This window comes from Cephus cinctus, unplaced genomic scaffold (genome assembly GCF_000341935.2).
Source record: "Cephus cinctus unplaced genomic scaffold, Ccin1 Ccin1_scaffold0401, whole genome shotgun sequence".
In the NCBI taxonomy this organism is placed as follows: Eukaryota; Metazoa; Arthropoda; class Insecta; order Hymenoptera; family Cephidae; genus Cephus; species Cephus cinctus.
In genome coordinates this window covers 293,730-318,883 of record NW_014333085.1, presented here as the reverse complement: position 1 = coordinate 318,883, position 25,154 = coordinate 293,730, and the positions used below count along the sequence as shown (strand labels likewise).

General features: G+C 40.3%; 4 protein-coding genes and 1 long non-coding RNA gene across 16 annotated transcripts in view; 3 read left to right on the top strand and 2 right to left on the bottom strand.

Annotated features, from left to right (window-relative positions):
* LOC107267348 (microtubule-associated serine/threonine-protein kinase 3) lies at nucleotides 1-14,241 on the top strand. 7 transcript variants are annotated; one of them, XM_015738921.2, is made up of 23 exons: nucleotides 138-433; nucleotides 778-992; nucleotides 1,063-1,142; nucleotides 1,235-1,337; nucleotides 1,778-1,859; nucleotides 1,994-2,096; nucleotides 2,173-2,396; nucleotides 2,463-2,538; nucleotides 3,048-3,278; nucleotides 3,367-3,598; nucleotides 3,664-4,004; nucleotides 4,104-4,276; nucleotides 4,373-4,443; nucleotides 4,512-4,739; nucleotides 4,821-5,048; nucleotides 5,117-5,681; nucleotides 5,931-6,112; nucleotides 6,236-6,456; nucleotides 6,535-6,867; nucleotides 6,984-7,049; nucleotides 7,236-7,737; nucleotides 7,812-8,513; nucleotides 14,105-14,241. In XM_015738921.2, exons 2-23 carry the CDS (start codon nucleotides 815-817, stop codon nucleotides 14,206-14,208), a joined length of 5,025 nt encoding a protein of 1,674 aa, XP_015594407.1. In that variant the 5' UTR covers nucleotides 138-433; nucleotides 778-814; the 3' UTR covers nucleotides 14,209-14,241. The 7 variants fall into 7 exon arrangements, with proteins under 7 accessions (XP_015594404.1, XP_015594407.1, XP_024940408.1 ...); XM_025084640.1 differs by lacking the exon at nucleotides 14,105-14,241 and adding an exon at nucleotides 14,037-14,080; XM_015738918.2 differs by lacking the exons at nucleotides 138-433; nucleotides 14,105-14,241 and adding an exon at nucleotides 1-121 and having other exon boundaries at nucleotides 7,812-11,942.
* On the bottom strand, nucleotides 11,792-12,260 carry LOC107267362. The gene is made up of 2 exons (XR_001537598.1): nucleotides 12,169-12,260; nucleotides 11,792-12,045 (listed from the first exon to the last, which is right to left on the bottom strand). It is a non-coding gene; the product is annotated as an uncharacterized LOC107267362 (long non-coding RNA).
* LOC107267359 (serine/threonine-protein kinase Nek5) lies at nucleotides 12,349-13,885 on the top strand. Its single transcript, XM_015738960.2, has 6 exons — nucleotides 12,349-12,491; nucleotides 12,551-12,626; nucleotides 12,699-12,866; nucleotides 12,962-13,122; nucleotides 13,206-13,353; nucleotides 13,477-13,885. The coding sequence occupies exons 1-6, from the start codon at nucleotides 12,439-12,441 to the stop codon at nucleotides 13,690-13,692; spliced, it is 822 nt and encodes a 273-aa protein (XP_015594446.1). The 5' UTR covers nucleotides 12,349-12,438; the 3' UTR covers nucleotides 13,693-13,885.
* LOC107267355 (prolyl 3-hydroxylase 2) lies at nucleotides 14,222-18,925 on the top strand. Its single transcript, XM_015738947.2, has 10 exons — nucleotides 14,222-14,508; nucleotides 14,592-14,856; nucleotides 15,487-15,811; nucleotides 15,936-16,061; nucleotides 16,159-16,295; nucleotides 16,366-16,533; nucleotides 17,110-17,373; nucleotides 17,448-17,543; nucleotides 17,609-17,759; nucleotides 17,852-18,925. Exons 1-10 carry the CDS (start codon nucleotides 14,282-14,284, stop codon nucleotides 18,337-18,339), a joined length of 2,247 nt encoding a protein of 748 aa, XP_015594433.1. The 5' UTR covers nucleotides 14,222-14,281; the 3' UTR covers nucleotides 18,340-18,925.
* Nucleotides 18,912-25,154, bottom strand: part of LOC107267353 (F-BAR domain only protein 2) — a 13,239-nt gene continuing 6,996 nt past the window's right edge. For 3 of the 6 annotated variants that reach the window (XM_015738944.2, XM_025084664.1, XM_015738945.2), the window contains 6 exons: nucleotides 24,271-24,370; nucleotides 23,783-24,047; nucleotides 22,967-23,709; nucleotides 22,656-22,872; nucleotides 22,214-22,562; nucleotides 18,912-22,081 (listed from right to left, as the gene is read on the bottom strand). In XM_015738944.2, the coding sequence (XP_015594430.1) occupies nucleotides 22,011-22,081; nucleotides 22,214-22,562; nucleotides 22,656-22,872; nucleotides 22,967-23,709; nucleotides 23,783-24,047; nucleotides 24,271-24,370 (1,745 nt within the window). In that variant the 3' untranslated portion in view covers nucleotides 18,912-22,010. The remainder of the gene's footprint in view (nucleotides 22,082-22,213; nucleotides 22,563-22,655; nucleotides 22,873-22,966; nucleotides 23,710-23,782; nucleotides 24,048-24,270; nucleotides 24,371-25,154) is intronic. The other 3 variants (XM_025084663.1, XM_025084665.1, XM_015738946.2) reach the window with 1 other exon arrangement.

The window sequence follows — 25,154 nt, the reverse complement described above, 5'->3', positions numbered from 1 at the left end:
GGCTGTTGTGGGCTGCTGCCATCAGTTGCCATTCACATACTGAACCATACTGAACTGTACTGAACCATTCCGATCGTAATGGCGAACAACTCCGGACGGAGCAGCTTCGCTACTTCTGGGGGTCCGTATTGCGCATATGCTTGTGTGTGTACTGTGTGTCCATCATGAGTCAGAAGCCACGGTCGCTTTGCGTTTCGTAATTAATTTCCCTCCCGAAGGAAAAATGCGAGCTTGATCTCGCAGTTTTGGCTGCTGTCTTTTTCCGGGGACGCTCATCTAGTAAAGATGGGCATCGGGCCCCGAATTCGAGACCCGATCATCCCTCGATTCGCATATTTCTTAACCACCGTGTGTGCTTAATGTTGTGTGTTTGTCGCTCGCTCTGTGTTGCCGTCAGGTTCCCTCTTCCTTATCGTTCCTTCGGAATTTACAGGTAATGTCAATTCATAAGATACAATAAGCTCTAGTGCAAAATGCGGGCGGGGCTAAATTTTTATTGTGAGACATACATATTGGAATATTATGGACACAGAGTGATTAACTTGGAGACGATTTTTATTCGCGCGGATCTCCTATCTAATTTGATTTATGTCTTGTTTGGATTCAAATGATAAAGATTAAGTACTACCCTTGCTTGTTAGAAGAAATTCAAAGTGCTATATAAGTAATTCCCATCGCCAGCGACAATTATGACTATTCTAATTGCGTTTTATTGCTATATTTAGTTTTGTTAATGATTAATTTAATTTTGTGGTTTCTCATGTTATCAATTAACAGCTTATGTATGATATTGAACAATTGGGAAGCTTAAGACATGGATCAAGCAAGAAACAGACCGAGCCGACCACGACTTCGTTCGCATGGTAATTCAGCCCGAGTCCTTGTATTTGATCAACCTGAATCCGAAGAAACTCCATGCAATATGGATGGGGAAGTTATAAGGCATCCTTTGCCACCCAAAGTTGAAAGCAAGGAAGCTCCTGTTCGACCTGGTTATTATCACATATTTCTTCATTGTTATATATTAAGAACTGTTATACTTTCTTTTGTCAATAATTTTAGTTAGTGGTGAGCTCTCAAACTTGGTACGCATGCGAAACTCTGCTATAGGAAAATCTGCACCATCTCTTTCTGTTCATATGGTTCGTACATGCTAATTGCAATAAATATTACTTTTCCAGCAAATCGATAATCTTCAAAGTTGTTTTTAAGAAAAACTTTCTTTTTTGTATAGCGCGATTTTAATATTCCACGACGCGCAGCCAAAGCAGCCCACCGTAAATCTTTCATAGCAACGACCTCACCTACATTACCCCGGTGTCACTCACCTTTATCTGGTAAGGTTACAGCATGTATATTTAAAACAATTTTTGATCATTACATTTTTAATTCCTATAGTTGGATAGTCTCTTTTCTATCTTGATAGTCAAAGAATTTTTATATTATATATCTTCAGGTAATAGATGACATTATGCAAGCACTTTGGCAAGACTTTTCTATTTGTGAATACAAATGTATGCTAATAGCTTTGGTCATGATATTATTAAATGCATTAGCAAGCTTTAAATGTAATTTAACTTTAGGTTTCTGTACACAATAATAAGGTTGTCCATCTTGATCATACCATTAAAAAGATACTAAATCCTTCGTGACTTAACATTATCGCTATAATAAAACTTGTCAAAACTATGTTATACTTTTAATAGTTCATACAATATACAATAATAGTTATTAATAAATAGTCTATTAATTTCTCTATGCTTGTTTCCCAATATAGCGTTCGTACCGATCGTAGGCAGTCCCCTAGAGAGTCCTAGGATGTCATCCAGTCCGCATTTCGCTTTTGCTCCAATTAAAAGGTATCCACTTCACTGATTTTCTTATTCCGTTTCTGTATCATAGTTACTATTACAGACTAGATTAGATAAATAGATAAAAGATAGTAAAGCAAATATTACACTAATGTTTTATATTATGTTTTTTATATATAAAGGATCGGTGGAGGTGGTACTGCGACAGCTGACGGCAGACGTTGGTCCGTGGCTAGTTTACCGTCCAGTGGATATGGTACGACACCTGGATCAAGTAACGTCTCAGTATGTATGATCATCATAATGTAGTCAAGTGTCTAGACCTTCCTATTAATAATATCTTCAATCTATGCAACCTTAGTCGCAATGCTCGAGTCAAGAGCGATTGCACCAACTGCCAAATGTTCCAACCAAGGACGAGTTACGAATGTTGTCTTGTCATTTCTCAAAACCTGGTACACCCTGCACGTCGCATCCAGGATTTCCTGGATCCAGTATATCCAGCATACCAGGATGCGTCTCTCTCAGTCTTGAGGAAGAAGGTCGCAGGTCGCCCCTTCATCGTCCACGCTCCCGAAGTTTAAGGTCAAGTTCTAATACTCCGCAAATACTTTTGGACCACTGAAGACTAAGTTGATTTTTCATTTGCAGTAGTCCCAGTCGATCGCCTGTATTGGACAGTGAAATTGTTATGATGAACACCCTTTACAAGGAACGATTTCCTAAGGTACGCTTTGCTTTTAGTGAATGCATTGTATTATGTTGGGTGAAAATAGGTTTAAAGTCTCAAATTCAGGAGAGAATTCTTTATCTTATATTGAATTGGATTAGAATGTGATGTCGCGCGCAGAATGAGTAGTGTATTAGCTATGTAAAAATGTGCATTGTCTGCCGCTTTGAAATGATAGTCTGAAAACTCCTGATGGAAATACAATATGCGACTTAACTGAAAACAACTCTTGGCCCTTGGCCAGAGTTTTAGAATTGAGATGAAAAATTCCCAAGATTCATTCGAAAATAACACTCACAGCTGACGTGGGAGCTGGACTTTTTGTTACGTTTCTCTCATCCACTTTTGCGAGGTCATGTGGTCTGGCCTAAATACCGCAAGTGCAACAACCCAGGAAATTCTTCGCTAACGAAGTTTTCCTCTTTTCAAATCTTCTCAAATTCCAGAATGTTTGCCACGATTTTGCCTATTCTTTATTCAAATGAATGACAACTTCCGTTTGACAGGCTACGCAACAGATGGAAGAGCGTCTAACGAATTTCATTAATGAAAACAAAGAAATTGACGAATACGAGGTGGTCACACAAATGGCACAGGATTCCTTACCAATCCTACGATTTGTACATCATCAAGTAATTGAGATGGCGCGAGATTGCTTACAAAAATCCCAGGAGAAGTTGATAACCTCTAGATACTTTTACGAAATGAGCGAGAATCTTGAGCATCTTTTAATTGAGGTCAGTATCATCCACATCGTGTGTATCGTAGACGTTTGCGAGAATGTGGATTACAATGTCAGGAATTCTTCTATGTACAATTTTCTAGACAAAAGACAAGTCGTTGGAAGCGGCGACTCGTCTAACTGGACTCATTAAGAAACTATTGTTAGTTATATCACGACCAGCGCGTCTTCTGGAATGCTTGGAATTCGATCCGGAAGAATTCTACCATTTGCTGGAACAGGCCGAGGGTCAGGCCAAATTTAATGCCGGTATTAAAGCCGATATTCCGCAGTATATTATCAATAAGTTATCTCTAAACAGAGATCCTATTTCCGGTAAGTTCTATAAACCGTCAATACGCTGGGCCCGAATTTTTCATGAGGACATGTGTCTTCCTCAGAATTGCAAGAGGATTTGAACAAGCTGGAGGATTCGACCAGCTCGAGCGATAGCAATTTGCAGCTGGCTTCTTCGAGTCCCAATAAGGATGATGATAATAAATCACAACGAGTTCCTTGCGAGAATGATTATGAAGTTCTGAAACTTATCAGTAATGGGGCTTATGGTGCTGTTTATTTGGTGAAGGAAAAAACTACTCGGCAACGTTTTGCTATGAAAAAGATTAACAAGAATAATCTTATGCTACGCAATCAAGTGGAGCAGGTCTTTGCAGAACGCGACATAATGAGCTTCACCGACAACCCTTTTGTAGTTTCCATGTATTGTAGCTTTGAGACTAAGGTATTTACTAGTGCCAAAGGTCTTGATTTACATTCATATCTTCAATCTTAGGAGGGAAAGTATTTAATTTATGTCTTTAATTTAATAATTCACATACAGAAACATCTGTGTCTAGTGATGGAATATGTTGAAGGTGGTGATTGTGCCATTCTCCTAAAGAATATCGGTCCACTTCCGCCGGATATGGCACGATTTTACTTTGCAGAAACAGTTCTAGCTGTAGAATATCTCCACAGCTATGGTATCGTTCATCGCGATCTGAAACCTGATAAGTACGAAAACTATTGGTACTTCTACATAGCTACTTGCGTAGATACATATAAACTTTTCAAGCGAACGATCAAATTTATTACCATTGTTTATTCCAGTTTACTTATAACTGCCTTGGGCCACATAAAACTCACGGACTTTGGTCTCAGTAAAATGGGACTCATGTCTTGTAAGTCTTATTAATTTAGTGTCCAGGATGTCCTGATACATAGTTCATCACTGTTCTTTATTTTTCAGTGGCGACAAACCTTTACGAGGGATATATTGATAGAGATACTAGACAATTTTCCGATAAGCAAGTTTTTGGCACGCCTGAATATATTGCTCCGGAAGTGATATTACGTCAAGGTTATGGAAAACCTGTTGATTGGTGGTCCATGGGAATAATTCTTTACGAATTCTTGATAGGTTGCGTTCCATTCTTCGGCGATACCCCAGAAGAATTGTTTGCCCATACAGTTAACGGTACATTCTTCTTATGAAAAAATTATTTTCTAGCACAATATCTTCGAAGGCAATACTCAATTAGAATTTTGTATTTGTTAGATGACATTGAATGGCCGGACGAAGATGACTGGCCTGTACAACTCGAGGCTAAGGATATTATAACAGCCTTATTACAACAAAGTCCTAGAGATCGCTTAGGAACTGGTGGTTCCCACGAGGTGAAGGATCATCCCTACTTCTACGGTGTCAATTGGAATAGTCTCCTCAGACAAAAGGCTGAGTTTGTTCCTCAGTTGACTAATGAGGAAGACACTAGCTACTTTGACAGTAAGTTGCCAACGGGATTGATTCTGTGGATGATTATTTATTTCTTATAATGACGATTAATGTTGCAGCACGAATGGACCGATACAATCATGACCTAGGTGATGATACTGATGATACCGACGATTCTCCATTGTTCGGATCATTTTCTTCATATTCACCACAATCGCGTAAAATATCTCAAACGCGTCCACCGCAGCTCAATCCAGAATCCGATTTGGATTTCTCGAAGAAGCAATTATTCCGCAATGAGCTTGAGCGCCACGTAGCTCAACTGTCTCCAAGCTCAAATCATTCGGCGTCGCCGCCGTTCAAGTCGTTTGAGAAAAATCCACCGTCTGAGAAGAATAGGTCGCTGCATACTGCCAAAACCGTTAGTCCCTTCGTTGAGAATTCGGAAAAAGCACAGAAATCCGACCTATCATCTAGCAGTCCAGTAACAATAACTAGCAACGAATCACAATCGACCGTCGTGAAAAATACAAGAGGAGCTGACGGAACGGCAATTAATCTAAGCACGCCGGATTCCTCGCAAACGGAATCGGATGACATCAGTCCGCACATTCAAAGGAAACGACACGTGCATTCTCGCGACAAGCTGCCCAGGTTCAGTATATCCATTGATGGTGAACACATGTGAGTCAAGTAGCCGAATTGGCAACAAATTTTATTTTCGATATTAGTTTACACGATCTGGCCTTATGGTTACTATTATCTATGTCCACACACACTTCTTCTGCGTATCGTTTGTCTTACTGTTGCACATATATGCACAACATTTATAACAACGCTATAAATATGTTCTTGGCATCATATGGAAAACATGTTAACATGATAGTTAAATATCTGCACTGTTTTTAACACCATTTTTTGGTTTGTCTTCAGGCTGGATTTAGCAGCTGCTAATAGGGATATTGCTGAAGATAAACACAACTCCAGTACGGATTCATTTGACTCCTTTACTGCGATGCCTGTATTGCCTACATCGAAACAGCGTTCACGTTCTGTTATTAAATCTGCATCAACCAGTGGACTGTCACTGGTCATTCCGACCAGTGAGTTTTCTTGTATGTGTTTTCATCGTGTGAAGTATCATTATGATTTTCTTTTTCCGAATTCCTAGTGTTAATTGGTTTTACATTTTTTCGGTAATCAAAATCGTGACTGAAGATGTGTTTTGTGTTTCTTAGATGATTCTCCCTTGGCCGGACAACCCATCGAGTCACCAGGTGGATCATCCACAGCATCTTCAAGAGATACCTCACCCTGTCGTGAACTAAGTCCTCTGGTAACCAGTCTTAAACCACCTATTATCATCCGTAGAGGTCCATGTGGTTTTGGATTTACTGTGCACACAATCAGAGTTTACTATGGCGACAGTGATTTTTATACCATGCATCATCTTGTCATGGTAGGATTAAATATATGAAGTTTATCATTCTTTTACCAATATCCATATGTCGTTATAAATAATAATCTCATGTTATAGGCTGTCGATCAATCCAGTCCGGCATTCGAAGCTGGTTTGAGACCCGGGGATTTGATCACTCACATAAATGGCGAACCTGTTCAGGGTCTATATCATACTCAAGTCCTGCAGTTGATGCTGAGTGGTGGTGATCATGTAACTTTACGTAGTACACCCTTGGAAAATACCAGTATCAAGACTGGTGGGCGTAAACGAGAACTGGCTCAAAGTAAAATGGCGCGTAGAACATTGCACAGGCAACGGAAGCAGAAAAGGGATCATTCAGACAAGAAAAGAAAGACGTCCCTCTTCAGAAGGATCAGTTCGAAGAGAGCGAGTGTCGAGATGCAGCAGGTAGGTGCATTAAATTGTGCAGCAGTCTACGTCAAACACATCTCTTACAAATGGTTCTCGTAAATACGACACTTTTTATTTTTCAACTAAGTTCCACCATTTGTGTTTCATTGCAGCCATTAAGTATCAATTGTCCATTGTCGGCACCCATTCTACCCAGTGACAGCAAACCTCCACTTATGGTATGATTTCCTGTATATATTATTTTCTCAATTATTAATCCGTTCTCTGTGGTTGATCTACTGTAATTTTCATAATATCACAACACACGCAATTTTTATTTAAAAAGAGAAACGAGACGTTCTTGAAGTTAAACAAAATAAGTGACTCAAATAAAATTGATTACTTTCTGTTTCTTTTTTGTTAAGATGGCTGCAGGAATTTGTTCTCCATCGATGGTCACTCCAAGTCGTTCCTTCCAATCGTTTACGCGTTCTTTACCAGCGCAACAGGAATCTTCGCCATATTTTGGAGCTTGTGCCAAATCCGTATGCAGTCCATCTCCGCCGACGAATCGTCCGACTTCCGATACGTATCATTCAACCGGCAATTCAAGTCCATGTTCCAGTCCAAATTCCTCATCGCCAGGATCCAGTACGTCCATTGGAACCATGTCCAGTATCTCAAATCAATCTCATTATCAGCGACCTAGTACGCTCCATGGCTTGAAGCATAAGTTACACACAGCCGCGAAAAATATTCATTCGCCTAATAGAAGAAAGTCTGTGGGTCATATTCCACTGTCTCCTTTGGCGAGGACACCCAGTCCTTCTCCTATACCAGCATCCCCTACGAGGAGTCCAAGCCCTTTGGCGTTCCCAACTGGACATCAACCTGGGAGTTCGAATACTACACAATCCTACAGTCCAGGTAAATGTGAATAGTATGAAATAGCACAACAGATTACCTTTATGACACTTATCTTGTCTATTATATGATCTCAGGCGTATCCTTGTCAACTCCTAACACTCAGAAGAAAGGTTATGGACGTCCAAAATCAGCTGAACCAGGATCACCCCTACTAAGACGAGCATTAAGTCCTGACAGACTTCATCCTCGTTCAGCCGAAAGTAAAACCTCTATATCACCACTAGCAAATTCCGTGGTGAAAGTAACACCGCGTGTCACGATTGCACAAACCTTTCATACAGAGAGTACAGATGAAAATACTGATTCCGTGAGTAAGGAGAGTAATGATTCAAAATCTGAGAAGAAATCCTCGAATTCCGAGCAAAAAGTTGGTACGGCCGACTATTCCAAGCTAGCTCATGGTATATCAATCAACATAGCAAACGTGGGAATGTCTAATTCTTGTGGTAGCACGCAGTTGCCAAGGATAGCCGAGGAGAAAGATTCTCCAACAGGAAGTAAAAGTGATGACTACTCGGCTAAGGAAGTTGTAGCTTCCCCGGAAAAGAGCAACGTGGAACTTTCGGCCTCAAAGTCATCAGACGAAGCTGAAAAATGTGTGAAGAATAACGAGAATACAACTTCCAAGGATATTCATGTGGAACATGCTGAAAGTAGAGAAATTAATCATTCATCATCGTCTTCCGATTTATCTAAGAAGAACGATGCGAAGTTATCGGGTAGTGACGTGCAGGCCCAGCGCAGTGTCTTCAGCTGGACGCCTCTACCAGTACCACGTAAGAACGTTCAGCCTGAATTCAATGCTCCTAGCTTTCCAAGTAAATCAAGTGCGTCCGACTTGAAGGGCATCTTCGGGAATGGTCCCTCGGACAGTGGCGTGGAATGTAGGAAGATTTTGAAGAGGTACAAAGCGGATAGTTTGGACAGTCCAAATGTCGGGCATTCAACGCGCTCGGACGTGCCCGAGAAGAACTCAGGAAGCGACGACAAGAAGAACAACTGAATTTTTCAAGCGTTGTTTCCATTTGTGATCTTTATTCTCGTACGTCTTTTTACAAATTTTAACTGTAATTTTTATTACGAAACAATATCAAATGTGACACGACGCTCCATAAGATGCTTTGTAGCGCAAGGGCAGACGCGAAGGAAACGTTAATTGACAGCACAATCATCTGGATGTCATAAGGATGAGGCCCTTTTAGGCGTTACAGTGATATATACAAGAAACGAATCAAAAGTTCTTAACTTTCGGTTCGTCGATGTTTTCATTAACTTACACTAGGAATCTCTGAACATAAGCGCAGTTAGAATTCCCCACGTTATTCGGAAGGGACGCATCGGATGCGATCCTGCTTGAACTCTTATTCATTAGTATCTATAATATCCACAATTCGAGTAGCTAATAACCCGAGATATATTCTTTTTGCATTGCTGTATATATATTATCAAAGCATGCACATAGAATCTAAAATAAATTTTCAACATGCTACCGGCGCACTTACAATAATGAATGGCCACGTTCAAGCTCAGCTCCCTCTTCATAAATTCATTCGCAATCTTTAAGCCGACATATTGCTTCTGCACGATTTTTTTGCTTTCAATGCGTCTCGATAAAATGGACCTGCCAATTTGCTCTTGAAAGTTTCAAGTGTTTCGTCTCGAATTCGCATGTCAATAAGAGGATACGGAGAGGGCGAGAGAATGAGCGCCATATTATATTTCTCTTGGGAAAGAACAGAAAAGCTACTCGAGTGTTCTATCGCTTCGGGCTACAGTATTCACGCGATCTCATGCAATGACGAGGCATCGAGTCTTTCTTTAATTTTCTTTTTCTTCCTAGTATCGACAAGTCATTAATTAATTTATTGCGTATACGTTTGTTACGGGCCGTGCGACGATATAATAATATTAAAAATGACGAACGCGGTGTCGCCCGTGTTGCTCATTTGAATATACATATGCCAGGCGTTTACGATCATTACGATTATAAGGATTGAGGGTAGAATTAGAGCGAGATGAAATTAGGCTGAGAGTATAAAAAAAGGTTATTTGGTCAAAAGATTATAAAAGACGGTAGATTATAACAATTAGTATATTAATTGATTGATAATCGAGGCGTGCTCCTCCAGCGCAACTATGACTCGTATTTCCAAACCCTGTGCTAAAGGAAATCTGGGCTCACGAAGAAGCCATCCTTTTAGTGCGTTAACCCGAACAAAGTGATGCTATCGTTTAAGCATAAAAAGAATAATCTTACTTAGGAAACTGTTAAACATTAAGTTTAGTCGTTGCGTTCCTTGTCTCGTTTGTACATTTCTCCGCTCTGTATATGTTGAAGACGATTCGTTGATATTAATGATAAAGAAACGGCCCTTGGCTTCTCGACGTCAGAGAGACGTCTCTATTATAGCAGAAAGCTTTAAGGAAATTTTTTACGTAACGCTATGCCAGAACATTAAGCTGCTCCTGGTTCCTTTCTCGAATCGCGAACGATAATCGCCTCTGGAATTACAATTTTGATGAAAAAATAACATAAGTTTCCGAAACGCTGGATGTTTCTTTATTAATTTCATTTCGTGAGTTACGTAATTGTATAATTAAAAAATTTAGTCGTTTCCGTCATCACTGTTCGCATAGCTGTACCGTATTGTAGTCAAGTTGCTCGTTTGACTTTATGGGAAAGCGAATGATTGTTGTTACTTCATTTTCGAATTACTTAAGGTTGTTTCTACGCGTTATTACTACGTTATAGCGGTAGAATCTAAATATATATATATACACTGATACATAAAAGAAAAATCGAATACGCGGAGGATCATAAAATCACTCTGGCGTTTCTCTCATACGTATATATATATATATTATTGCGTGTATATGTATGTATACATACACAGAGTAGGGTTTATTCTGTGTATATATATATTTATATATCTCTGTCCGTGTGTGTGAGTGTGTGTGTGTGTGTGCGCGCGCGCGTTTAGTTTTCTCGTTTTTAATGACTCTCGATAATCGTATTAGATACGACGATACGCCACGAGCTCATTAACGCCATATAAGAGTTCATTCTATTGAAGATAAAGCGAAAGATGAATGGAGGAAAACAGAAGGAGAGAAAGAGAGAGAAAGACAAGAGGAATTGTGAAGTTTATGAAAAAAAGAATCAGGGCTCAAATAACCTTCTGGTGGGCGCTATTATAGCTAAGGAAAAGGAAGGGAAAAAGGCGAACTTTTATATAGCCTAGAAGATGCTATAAAAATTTTCGAAATCACGTTATCGCAGAAAGATGTTATAACGAATTGTTATTGTAATCCTATTGTCAGCATCGTGTCTTGCGCCATATTGTTAATCGCCAAGCGCAATACCATCCCTTCAATATGATCCTAGCGCCTAAACTATTATTAGATGAATAGATGGAAATTTTATTGATGATTCCTTGTCATTAGATTTCTCATTGCATTCGTAATCTTTCACGATTCTCTATAGCTTTCCCTCCCATTCTCCATATATACTTGATCAGTACGATCCGTTGTCTCGAGATAACTACGGAAATCAAATTTTCGCACAAGATTTCTCTCAAAAATCTATTTTCATTGTTAATTAAGCGTGTCTCGTTGTTTTTTTCGAATTTAATTTTGTAAATTTGTACAATTTTAATTCTAGGTCAATGACATTCGTTTATCGTAGCTAAGTTCTTGAGATAAAATTGATTGTCATTGCCGAATCCATGTACCTACTCAGTTTTATCGTTTTTTTTTATGCTTTGGAATTTTTCTTTTGGTTTTCGAAGCTGCGAGGCGAGATTCTTTTTCATTTTCTCTTTTCACCATACTCGATTGTGTATTCGATCCTTTACGCATCCGTAATAATTATTAAGGATCGATACACTAACAGACAACGCGTATAGCATAGTAATTGTAAGATTAATAATTCCAAGACCGCGAGCGAATGGAATTAGCGACGATCAAGCTGAAATTTTTGTATGTAGATTAGAATTTAACGATACGATCGTTGTCTGGATGCTTAGAGGCAGATGCCGGTTTACTTGATCACGAGTGAACTGACAATTGATATTTATTGATAGAAAACGACACGTATTTACTGATTACACGTCTTAATGTTACTATTAAGAAGATATTCATTGATGAAACGGATAACAGAACTGAAATAAAAAGAGATCGACGGAGCCCGCCATGTATATCGTTAATTCTTTTCTTTTGATTTCTTAAAACTTATATGCCTTTTTATCATTTAATCATAGAATTAAACATCTTTTAAATAAAATGGCGTGCAATCATGCCAACGTGACTCTGTAGAGGTAATAGAATTCTTTATTAAACCTCTCTGTATTTCATATACGTTTTCAACGAGTAATGATCTACTGCCAGTAATCTACAATGAGAGGTATAGAAGACCTGAAAGTGAAAACTCACATTAGATGCAAATGGAAACTTTAATGTCAGCATCTCATAGAGGATGATACCCATACTCCATATGTCACACTTGTAACCGTAACGGTGTCCTCGCAGCACTTCCGGCGCCATGTAAATCCTCAAAATCAAAATTTCGAATGTATACATACAATACACCGTTGCCTTTCAGGTCGTACTTCGAACTATAGATTATATATAAACATGAGGGAAATCAGTTAATTCTTCATCAGTTTGTAAAATTTCGGGACAGAAGAAACATCGTTTTTCGGCATGAGAACCAGTGATTTCATTTTTAAAGAAAAGCTTGGTACTGGTGCCTTTGGGTAAGGGACTTTTAATTTAATGAAAATTGATGACTTGATATTATTTTTGATTTGCACAGTGCTTGCTATCTGGCAACGTACAAGCCAAACCAACGCTGGTACGTTATCAAAAAACAGAGTATGGAACATGTGGAGGTGAGAATCTAAAGAAAATTTGATCCTCCTCTTTTGTGAAAGTATCGCGGATTAATGAAGTCTTTCTTTCAGATCGTTATGAACGAAGTTAAATTATTGAGCAAGATGGAACATACTAATATAATAACTTATTACGGTTCGTGGATTGAGAATAATAAATGTTTTATTTTAATGGAATACGCCACCAAGGGAACTCTCTATAATCTTTTATCACGACGTCAACATCCACTTCAACAGCGGGCAAGTATCTCCGTGACATCAATGTCTATATATTATTTCTCAAGAGATGCTCATTCTTGTGCAACAATTAAAACCCAGTATTTCTTTCCGATTAGGATGCACTTTATCTCTTCGCGCAAATCACACTAGGCGTCCATCATATCCACAAGCAGAACGTTCTACATCGTGATTTGAAACCTGGCAACATAATGCTCACAGGTCAAAATGCGGATGTGATAAAGATAGGTGACTTTGGCATTTCCAAACGCATAAATAGGTACAACAATTCTTTCCAAGATACAGAGTTTCCAAGTATAAGCTGACAAGTCTATAATATGAGATTTCTCTCGAGCGTTGCAGGGAGGACGCTCAAACGCGAGTTGGCACGAGGATGTACATGGCACCGGAAGTGCTGCGAGGACACCGTTACGGTTACAAGTGTGACATATGGAGTATGGGTATCATCCTCTATGAGATGCTGACATTAAAGTTTCCATTTGCATCTAATGTGAGTTTTCACTTTCAGGTCTTCTATACCTCTCATTGTAGATTACTGGCAGTAGATCATTACTCGTTGAAAACGTATATGAAATACAGAGAGGTTTAATAAAGAATTCTATTACCTCTACAGAGTCACGTTGGCATGATTACACGAATTCTCGAGATGAAGCCAAGCAAGCTACCAGCGACTGTTTCCGAGGACTGCGTTAGAATGCTGTCGAAGATGCTGCAAAAAGATCCTCAAGATAGACCCCCGTCCAGATATTTAGTACTGTGTCCGCTGCTTCTACATTCTATCAGCAAAGTTTATTTGAATGTCGGCAGGGTCGACAGAGCGCAATGCTAAACGTCAAAATTGGCAAATGATGGATGACAGTGATTACAGAGAATTTTAAAATTTGATTTAAAAAATTTTTAATTTTATGATTGGATTATAAAAAAGTATATAAGTTTTAAGAATTCAAAAAATTAACGATATACGTTGCGGACTCCTATCCTATCAATGAATATCTTCTTAATAGTAACATTAAGACGTGTAATCAGTAAATACGTGTCGTTTTCTATCAATAAATATCAATTGTCAGTTCACTCGTGATTAAGTAAATCGGAATCTGCCTTTAAACATTCAGATAACGATCGTATCGTTAATATAAATCAATAAAGATTTATATATATATATTTCATGAAAAGCGCCTGAAGACCTGCGACCCGACCTCTAGTGTTTCTGTCAAAGAGCGTGAGGCCTATACACGTTTCAGAAAAGTTATCGAGGGTGACTGTACCCGACGCAGCATCCGCTATAGAAATTCTTCAGTGGGCACAAGCAAGCTCAAGGGAGCAGCGAACGACGGCAGCTGAATAGCCGATTGCGTGTCGGCAGTGTCGGCAGTGTCGGCAGTAAAGTCGTAACGGCCGTTCGAGCACGTAGGCCAAGAATGCATCGCCTTCTCCCAGTTCTTCTCATAGGAGCATTATTCTGCACGGCGAGTGATCTGGACAATGAAATAATCTCCGAGAAGGAGAACGCAGAGAGGCCAGAAGAATCACCATTCGATATAAGTAGGAATTCAACGATAGCAGAGATCTTCGATAATGCAGTCAAAGCTTATCTTGACGAAGACTGGGATGAATGTATTATTGGCTTCGAAACAGCGCTTGACAGGTATTTCGTTACGTTCCTAATATTAGTATAACGAATTAATAAACTAATTGTAATAGGTGATACAATAATAAATAACATTACAGATACAAAAAGTACAGAGCACAAGTGATAAAGTGCCGGCAAAAATGTAAAGAGGAAGCCAGAGGTTCAGCGCCATTATTTCCCGAGAATATAGAGGATTTGCATTTCTATGAGAAAAAGATAAGAGAGACTCTCTGTCTATTGATATGTAATCAAGATTATCGCGATGTTGCTGGTTCCGTAGCTCTGAAGCGACTGCCCTTTCATACTGAGAAGAAATTTGTGGAACGACGTCCTTACGAGTATCTTCACATCTGTTACTATCAGGTAGTAATCCAATTAATTGATCTTCGTTACGTTTCCAAGTGGCTTCGCATTCATCTTCTTGGATCACGTGACACGTATTCCTGATGTAAATCGCAGGGTGATTGTATTGTGTATTACGTCATGGTTGAACCCACGCTCTTCCCATATGACTCTCTGGTAGTAAATAACGAGTTTAACGGCATCTCCCATTTTCATCGACTCTTAAACGACCCACATGTCTACGTTCATACACGTACGATCAATTTCATTAATTCAGCTGACAAGTTATGAGGCCACTTGGTATAGGAATATTTTTTAATATATATTATATTTGTAAACGCGAATGACTATACCTTCTGTCAAAAGATTTTCCCGCAGTGAAATCAATTGAATATAGTATAGAAAAGTTTGATGAGTTTGGTAGGTACGTTAGGCTGAATCATATGTGTAACTTTTTAAATATTTCTATAGTCTGAACGAGTTGACGAAAGATATTGTCAATGTCTTTGAACCGTAACGCTTGCTCGTGTGGTAATGACTGTGATAATACATTATCACTTATACGTGAATTCACGAGACTGTGACCCTGACCGATTTAATAACCGATAATGGCTGTGGAAATAATTTTTTTTGTTTTTTTCTTTTTTTAAGAAAAATCGATACCAAGCAGCCGCCAATGCTATCTATACCTTCTTGGTGATCCATTCTAGTCATGAAATGAGTATAAAAAATTTACGTTACTACCTAACATTGCCGGAGGTTAAAGAAAATGACGTGATAAATCTGGAAAATGAGCCTCATATAGAAATGTATATAAAGGGTATGATGGCCTATGACACGGAAGATTATACGGAAGCAGTTGGACTTTTTGAAAATTCTTTGAGGGCCTACATCAAATCTGAAGAAGACTGTAGAATCTACTGCGAAGGTCCCTTCGATCAAGGATGGCATCCTGAGTTCACGTCATCCGTTTCCAGTGAGTATCCAAGCACGTAGACCACGTAGCGATAAGATGACTTTATCTTTTTTAAACTTATTATAAGAATTCATTGCACGGAATAGATTTTTCATAAAAATATCTCATTTTCTTTTCCTACCAGATCATTTCGCTTATTGTCTAAAGTGCAAGCGAGGCTGCTCCATTGCACTGAATAATCTTAATGGAAATTATCATAATGATCTTCTGGCCAACCACTATCATTATTTGCAATTTGCTTATTATAAACGTGAGTACATCAGATAACAGATTATGAATCATATAAGTGTAACACTTGACTAAACTTCCTATTCTATGTACAATATTTAAATTGCTGCACAATGAAGTTGGGAACTTGAAGGAAGCCTGCGCTGCCGTTGAAAGTTATCTTTTATTTATTCCGGCGGATGAGACGATGCTCCAGAATCGGGATTATTATTCTGCTCTGCCAAAAGTGGAGAAGGATGACTTCAAGCCGAGAGAAGTACGATTGACATTCAGTGTGCTAAACTGGACTCGCACATGTTTTTGAAGTGCGTATCCATATTTTTTAGGAAGCACTGGAGTACGTGAAACGTCAAGAATATGAATTGCGACTGCTGCAATTCATTGCACAGGAATTTGAGGTACTGGAAGCGAAATTCGACATTTCCGGTACGAAGTGGAGATCGAAGAAATCAAAGAAGAAAGCCGAATCAACAGTAGACACTGAAATGTCTCAGGTAAAGAAAGAAAACTAGGTTTTCGGATAAGACAATTATATAAAAATTGTCCAAGCCGAATTGCTCGTCAATTTTCGGGGCACAATGGTATGAAATTTTGAAAATATTTTGCTGCTTTCTGTTCAAAGGCGGATGCACGCCTTCTCCTCCGTATCGGATATCAAGCTTAATAAGGAGAAATAGGGCTCGGTAGACGTTAATCATATACGTAACTGACTTCTATCTATAAGCTTTTTAACCTGCTATTTTTTTCCTCTTTTCTGTATTGTCTGCTGTAACAAGTGTAATAAACACATTCTATGTTTCCAAAAACCTTACGCACGTCATCATAGCGGTCTGGTTGTCATTTCTGAGAAAAAAGGAAACATGTAAACGTATCAGTATCAGTGTAAACTGTGGAACGTGCACATGCATCCTTGCTTCAGTTTACCGCCAAGTACAATCGTATCAAAAAGTTTATAAAATGAATGCTAGCTCGTTTCTGTTCGAACGCCTTCCAGAATGCAACCCAATAAGCACCGATGCATCCGGTGCATCCAATGCATAATGCCGAAGCGATAAGACTCGTTGTTTCAGAATACCAGTTACTTAAGCAGTATTCATTCACCACCGGGGCAGTCACGATCGACGATGCTCCTCTTGACGAACAGGACGAGGATGACGAACGAGGAGAATCAGCAGGAACGGAAAGAGCGCAAAAGCCGTGCTGCAAAACAGTTGAAGGCCATCAGTGGGATTCGAATTGTCGCTGGAGAAGAGGAACTTGGTGGAAAGTTACGTTACGTCGCTGACGGTTTCCTTAACAAAACGGAATGCAATCTTTTGCTGCAGCTCGCTCAGGTAAACGAAGATCGACTGGGATAAAATGTTCCCACGACGTACCGAGTCTTTATTCAGTGTTCCGGGAGTCCTAGATCGGCGCCGTGGAAGGTGACGGCTATGAGGAAAATAAGAGTCCGCACTCGAAATTCGAAGTGTTCGAGGGTGTGACACTTGGCAGGGCGGCCTTGGTGAGCTCATAAAACTGTATTGAAAATATATTACACTATTTCTCATTGTTGTGTCTACGTGACAGATGGTGTATTTCGGCCTGGTCGAACCCGAATTACTGGATCTTGTTTTAAGATCAACAGAAGCTGCCAGAGATCACTTAGAAAGGTACCTCCATCTTGATCAGCAACTGCACTTCACTTACACTCATTTAGTCTGTCGATCGGCTCTCCTTGGTAAGCGTCACTCATAATCCTTCATAACAATATAGAGAATTAATTTAAGAAACTAGAATCATCAGTATTATTACGATGACTTTACCATGCAGATACTTCATCAGACCGTGAACGCCTGAGCCACGCCATCCACGCGGACAACTGCCTCCTGGACGATCAGAACAATTGTATCCGGAAAAGTCCAGCTTACACTTGGAGGGACTATTCGGCCATCCTCTACCTAAACGATGACTTCAGTGGCGGCGAATTTATTTTCGCCAAGACCCAGACGATGGAGAGCATCCAGAGTACAGTTCAACCCAGGTGCGGCAGGATGGTCGGATTCTCGGCCGATGGAAATAATCTCCACGGTGTCCGTGGCATTCTAAGAGGCAAAAGATGCGCCCTGGCCCTCTGGTTCACCCACGACGAGGCTCATGTTGAAACGGAAAGAGTCCTGGCGCGCGCCGTTCTCAGGCGCGTTAGGAATTCTGGATCGGTGACGCGAGACGATGACTTTGACATTCCCATCAGGCACGAGGATATGTTAATAGAGCGTTTCCGGGAGGACAAGACACTTCGTCACTTGCTTAAGAACTGAGTTATTTTTCGAAATACTATTTTTCCAGAAACGCACGCATTGGCCAGCTTTAACGTAATTGAGTGCTTTCTTTTTCCTTTTTTAACGTACCGCTTCTGACGTACAAAATGGTGCTGGTCGCCGGATATACGTTCCTCACGGAAAACATCCCTTTTTAGGATCGTTCCTTAGTCACGTAACCACGTACCTGTTTGGTGATACTGCTTCATGGAAAAAATCATTATCAAAGAACGAGGTTGAAAACAATCCACGTACGATAATGACATCGACGATTGCAAATCGCCACTTAAAAGCATTGCCGTTCGCGAAATTATGACTCGAAGTTTTATATAAAATATCCTAAATTTTTATTAGCACATAGATAATACATGCCAACGAATCGTTAACACAATCTCCTCGATAACACGTGTATAATGTATTACTTCATTCGTATTTATATTATATATAATAGTTATGTATATACACATAGTTTTTACATGCATGGTGCATCGCATCGTTCGAATATCCATCTGGGATAAAAATGCTTGTAAGAGAATAAGTAACACGAGAAGAGAATAAAATTAACACAAATATTAATGCATGAGAATACTTTACTGAGTTTAAGATGAAACTGCATTTATTAACAGAGTTTCCCGAAAAGAATCTACAGATAAAAATTCTGCAGGATATTCGCTCATTACGTCACGCCACGTGTATATATATATATATATGTATGCTATTGAACATATCTCCTTAGTGTGTCCCATTACTATTCTTTGAAAGTCCTGTACACACGATAGTCCTTTGTCTCCTTATCAATTCCTTAATACGCAGAGATTATATTAATCACTCTCGGCTGCCACGAATTTCAAATAAAAGTATCGGAAGCAATTCTTTACTTCGCGTACTGAAATTCAAGTAAATTCCTTTCTCTGCAATTAACTGGATGGACTTTAGTTGATCACGCAACGCCAATAATCGGTCGCTCGATGAGGATCGGTCAGGTAAGAATTGAACGTGAGCATCAACATACTTATGGTTATTTCCATACAAATATTTATTACGAAAATTTATAGTGACATCTGCGTATCACAGGAGAGCTCAGTCGATTAATTTGGGAACCACTCCACAGGCACGTAACTATGAAAGAAAACCTCATCCTGGACGTACGCAACTTTTCACGCAGCAAACGAAGATGACACCGGAAATGACACCGGAATTAATCAGGACGCTATTTATTGTATTTCGTAGAGACCAGTCCACGAGGCACGCTGGCGCGCGCGCCCAAGGTAGGATACAAATAAATACACAAAATGCGCGCGCGCGGCTAAAATATACGGTAGGTCATTTTTGTATTAACTAATTAATAGTTCGTGTGATACGCAGTGCGGATGCTGGGATCATGATCCTGATGAATTCGCAGTTTCGACTAGGAAGACGAATTTCTATGGTAATAACTCTATAGTCCATTTTCCGAGCCTGAAAATATCGACCCGATCAGCAAACGAATGACGTCTCAATCATTCGATTGAAACCAGAATACGGAACGAAGTGGTTCTTTAACTTGATTCGGATCCTCGTTCGGTCGCGCTTTAGGCTATTGTCATATCGAGAATCACCATGGAATTTGGTGGTTCAGAAGGGACTTCACTTACGGACTACAGTAGCTCAAACAAGGCAGACGACATTCTTTAGGATTTTGGAGAACCCTGTCTTGATGCTACGTAACTACTTACGATTACACTCATCCACGCAACTCCTATTGCTCTGCTCCAATCGCACACGTAACTTTATGATTGATGTTTGTTTTTCCTAACGATAGGTAGGTACAGAAGATAGTATCGTGTGTGCCGGACTGTAGAGGAATTGAGTTCTGTTCAGCCTTACAATTAATAATGTTAATAATACATATACAATATATGTATATGTCGATATATACACACAAGTCACGACGTATGCATATACAACTAAATTAAATGGCCGTTTTTTTTCTCGAAATTTTTTTTTTTTTTCGGTATTGCTCGAGTGTAATCCGCAGTAAGTAATGGTTCCTGTCACGAAACAGCCAAAGCAAATATTAATCGAATTGAGTCATGGCGTTGAGCGTCTTCGAGCATCGATTTCGAATCCCACTGTGAATCAGGATGTTAGTGTAACAATAAGGTTAGAAAAGGAATGAATAAGAGACGCTATTAGGGTCCAATGCGCTAATTAGACTACACTATAGATGCGGGGGGGGGCGGTGTAATACTTGGTATTATGAGGATGACGATTTATGATAACGATGATGACGAGTATGGTAATGTTTTATCATAATAACGAATTAAACGGATAAAACGTAGCGTTTAAACGTAGGAGAAATAATTCTCGATGTATTCACTAACGATAGAAAGAAAAAACTAAGCGACTTTTTGAACAGTCAAGAAGGATCTTCGAGTTCCTTTATAATTTTTTTTTGTTGGTATCGAACGAGCATCCTGCTTGAGAGCTCTTAAAAGTATTCCTGCCAGTGGAATTATATGTTGCAAGGGTCCAATTTTTGTTTTCCTTTTCCTTTTGTATAAAAAGATTCCATGCAAGTTTAGGATTTTTTGAACAGATAATACTTTTTCGTATTGCTCGTTGGTTAACGCAATAATAGTAATAATAATGATAATGATGATGATGAAGATAATAATAATAACGACAGCAGTGAGAAGTATGTTTTTTTTTTTTCAAATAGACTAATTTTTTTTCGAGGAATGTTTAAAATGAGTGATTACCACGGATTTCCAAAAGATTTGACCCTTCGCATTCTGACAGCTGTCTGCGCTTATTAAATATACGATAATAACGGAATAATTATATTAAAATAACGAAACGACATAACAATAGTTAAAAATGTTGTACTGTTTTGGGATTGGGATGCATAGTGTAAAACATATCGCAACTCGCTTTGATTGTACATAATGTCAACGGTATGTGAAATCGCGAAAATTGCAGTTAATCGAAAAATATGTGCTGGACACCAAAGGACTTGCGCGATGTTACGATGCCGAATATTTTCGCGCTCGCCGCAGTCTCGTCGATGGTAATAAACTTTAACGTCGCGCATTAACCAAAAATGCGATCTCATTTAATTTAGCCGTTTAGAAAACTGTAAAACGTGCGGGTTACAGAACGTGTCGACATTATACCTCGCGAGAGTGTAAACCGGGCGATTAGAGCCTTCAATTATTATTTACCGTAAAAAGTGTCTCGTGGCCATGCATATTTTCATTCTTAGAACTGCGGTCTCATCCTTGACGTGAAACGTTATTTACAAATAGAGATACCGAGAAAAGCATCCCTTGGGGAAGCATCTCTCGGCATGGAGAACATGACGTTCAGTTACACAAGCCCTTTAATGGTTTCATTTTCTCCGAGGGGGTTCCTCTTATTCTTCTTTTCTTTCCCTCATTAATTATTCGTTACGCCTAATGTGGAAGAAGGGGAAAATGGATCCACATGTTTCAGATTCCAATTAGACCTACCCTCGTGTCAGAGACATACATCTCCCTTTGTCGCACGTTCTCTTTGGTATCCAACAGTCTTCCCGCTATCGATCTACTGTGAACGCAATCGAATAATCGAGACGTGGGCAGTGAGTGAACGAGCGAGCAGCAAGATCAAGTGGGCAAGCTCTCCCATTGGGATGCCCACTCCGGAAGCCATCAGTCCACGGTGGACGGTGGTGCCGCGTAGCGAGTACGCGGATCGGAATCCCCATCGCAGATATATTTTCCTGAAATTGTTAGAAATTGGAAAAATTCGAGGGTAGAATTAAGAAACATGGTACCATCTACGATGAGCTGCACGATGAGGCGCACGATGGCTGACCGGTGATAACGATTTGAGGATAGATTGCGTGACTTACCGGAGACGAATCTGCGTTTTACTAAGCTCAGTCTGTATCCAGGTCCAACTAGCTCGAATTCAACGCCGGATAGCGTAGTCCCTTCGCAATTGAATTGAGTGAATATCGTTCCCTGAGTTCCTGGTCCACGTTCCAGCTCGACTCTTGCTTTAAGAGAACCAACGCCGCTGCCCTCACTGTGCTGCGACAGTTCTGTGAATTTCCAGAGGACGCGATTTGTATCTGGCAACCATTGAGCTGACGGTTTGCTATGGAGATTTTTGAAGCCACCGTCTATCGGGGCAGCTACGTGAAGATTCAGTAGGGGACTCGGCGACGCCATGGCACGGCTGTTGTACTTGTAGTCGATCTGTAATTATCGGCGTAGAATGGACGGTCAGATACCTTTAATTCTTTCTTTGTTTTTTAAAGGGATATCCAGGAGACACTGTGCGTGATATACCTTAATATCCGTATGGGATTGTTCACATTTCCAATAAGCGACCAGTTGAAAGGGACAAGAACCCGCGCCGTCCTTGTTCTTAATTTGGTACTTGAGAATATCCACGTTAAAGTATGATGCTGAAGGGTTTTGTTCAGCCTGCCGCCGTAGCAGCGTGGTTAAGGCACTCATATTGAACTCGAAAATTGTACTATCGATGGTAGACTGCGTGACGTCCCTAAGATAAAGCAATGTAAGCAGTGATTAAAAGTCACTAAACACTGAAGACTAGGAGATTGAGATTTATTTTGAATTTAACTTGAAACACTTACATGCTGACCAGTTTGCTATTGGGTAGCAGTCTCTCCAGTCTATTGCTGTTCCTCACGCGAAAGGAGAGCTTCGCAGGGTTTGGATTATTCGCCAGGACGGCGACGATACCAGCAGGAAACGAAAGCATCATATCCCCACTGAGCTTAACCTGGCATCGGGTCTCATCCGTACCCCGGAAGTACGAATGCACTATTTCGTGGAAGGCCACCGCCAAGGGAATCGTGTCTGCAAGACCTATAGTCAACGGAGACGGTCCTCTGGAAGACCCAACTCCAACGCCGGCCGCACGAAATTCTAAGCTCGCAACACTGTCCGCCCTGGAGATGGTAGCTGGGGACATTCTGCCTCTTGGTGACGGTCCTTCGCCACGACGAGAAGGCGGTCTAGGTATCGCGATCGATCCCGTTGGCGTAGAGGAGGCCGACTGTTTCGGAGGCAGAGCAGGCGTGAAATCGCCCACTTCTGAAAATAGGTCACCTTCCGGAAAACGAGTATGGGAATTCGTAGCAGGTGCCGACTGCGGAGGCGGCTGTTGGGAGACCGGAGATGACGACAAAGGCGGCGGACTCTGAAGAGGAGCGTAAGGATGGCTACCAGTAGGCGTCGAAGCGCTGGACGGCGTGCTGCTGGGATTAAAATTTAGGCCAAGCAAGTCCGAGCTAGGCTTGCCTCCCAATTGTTGAGAAACGGACTGCGACCTTTTCATATGATGATCCGAATCCGTGTTGGATCCGCGGCGACCCTTTTAATAAATAACTCACTCTGGAGACGAAGAATGAAGACGACCTCGAGAATGTTGATGCTGGGGAACTTACCGTCGGTGCTGGTGACAGGGAGAGATTTTCTACAGTGGCCCGTAGCTCGTCGACACTGGCACTGATAGGCGCTCCGCCATTGCTCAGAGGTTTAATCTCCACTCGTAGTAGCTTCTTGTCTTTTTCGTCGTCAGAATCCGTGTCGGAACTTGAGTAGAATACTTTCTCGTTCTCCCAGGGATCCGGTTTCGGCCGTATGCAGAATCCATCCTCGTCGACTTCAGGCGTTGGAGTCTCCGACTTCCTGCTGTCATCCTTGTCCTCTCTAGATGGAAGTCACAATGGAATTCTGGTTAACGTAAAGGATAAATCGACGCTTCCAGCAGGCCCAGTGCAATCGCAAACGTCGTTTACTATACTCGGTGCATTTTTTTTTAAATTTCTCGAGTTATCCCATCGCACTTAATTACGCAACGCTATCGCCTACGAGATACAACATTTTCAAAAAGTCTAAGTGCACTAGGTCTGCTGAGCATGCATTTACTGACAGGTCAGACTTTTCTTCTTTGTTGCTATTCGTTTCCACAGAGTCCTTCTTCTTCTTCGCCTTTTTCTCCTTCCTCTTCTCCCGTCTGCTACGCAGAAACCCTGTCGATCGTACAAATGAATCTCTCTTAGGCATTACAACAGTTAAGTGGACTTTAAACGTACAACAGGAACCAACGCGAAATTCTCTAAAGAGCTCTCGGGTTGCCTGCACTGTTTGCACAGGAAGAAGCTTTTACACAGCCATCGACGCAAACTTCTTTCCACTTACCCGCACAGTAGAATCACTTCAAGCTCAACACTATACTCGATCACGCTCTCCTAAGAAATAGTGTCAATTTTGACAGTGATTTACTTTCCAAGTGTATAGAAGGTAGCGCAACGCTAATTAAACAGCGTACAACAGAAAAAAAGAATAGTAATAGCGACTTCGTCGAATAGTGCAAAATGGATATCGAGCTTATCAATTCTACGTTTTTTTATTTCACTTTCAGCAAAAACCGGCACAGCTTCACGATCCACACCGACGCGTTCCTCTGTTCAAGAAGTTACAACCCGGTACGTTCCCTTCTTATGAAGAGTTTAATATACGAGTGTCGATGTCACATGAATTCGTCATGCGAAACAAACAAGAAATACATGACACTGCTGAAGAGACAGAGAAAGGAGAATAAAATCGTGTAAGAATTGACGTGCAGATAAGAAGGTGTAGTAGTAGTAAAAATAGACAAATTAACAGATAACTGTCAAAAGCAATTAAGAAGAGAGAGAAAAGATTTCCTAGAAAGGAAGTGGAATAGAGAATAGCGATAGAGGAACAGCGTACTTGCACAACACTATAGCAAATTCATTGATACAATTAAAAAAAAAAAAAAAAAAAAACATC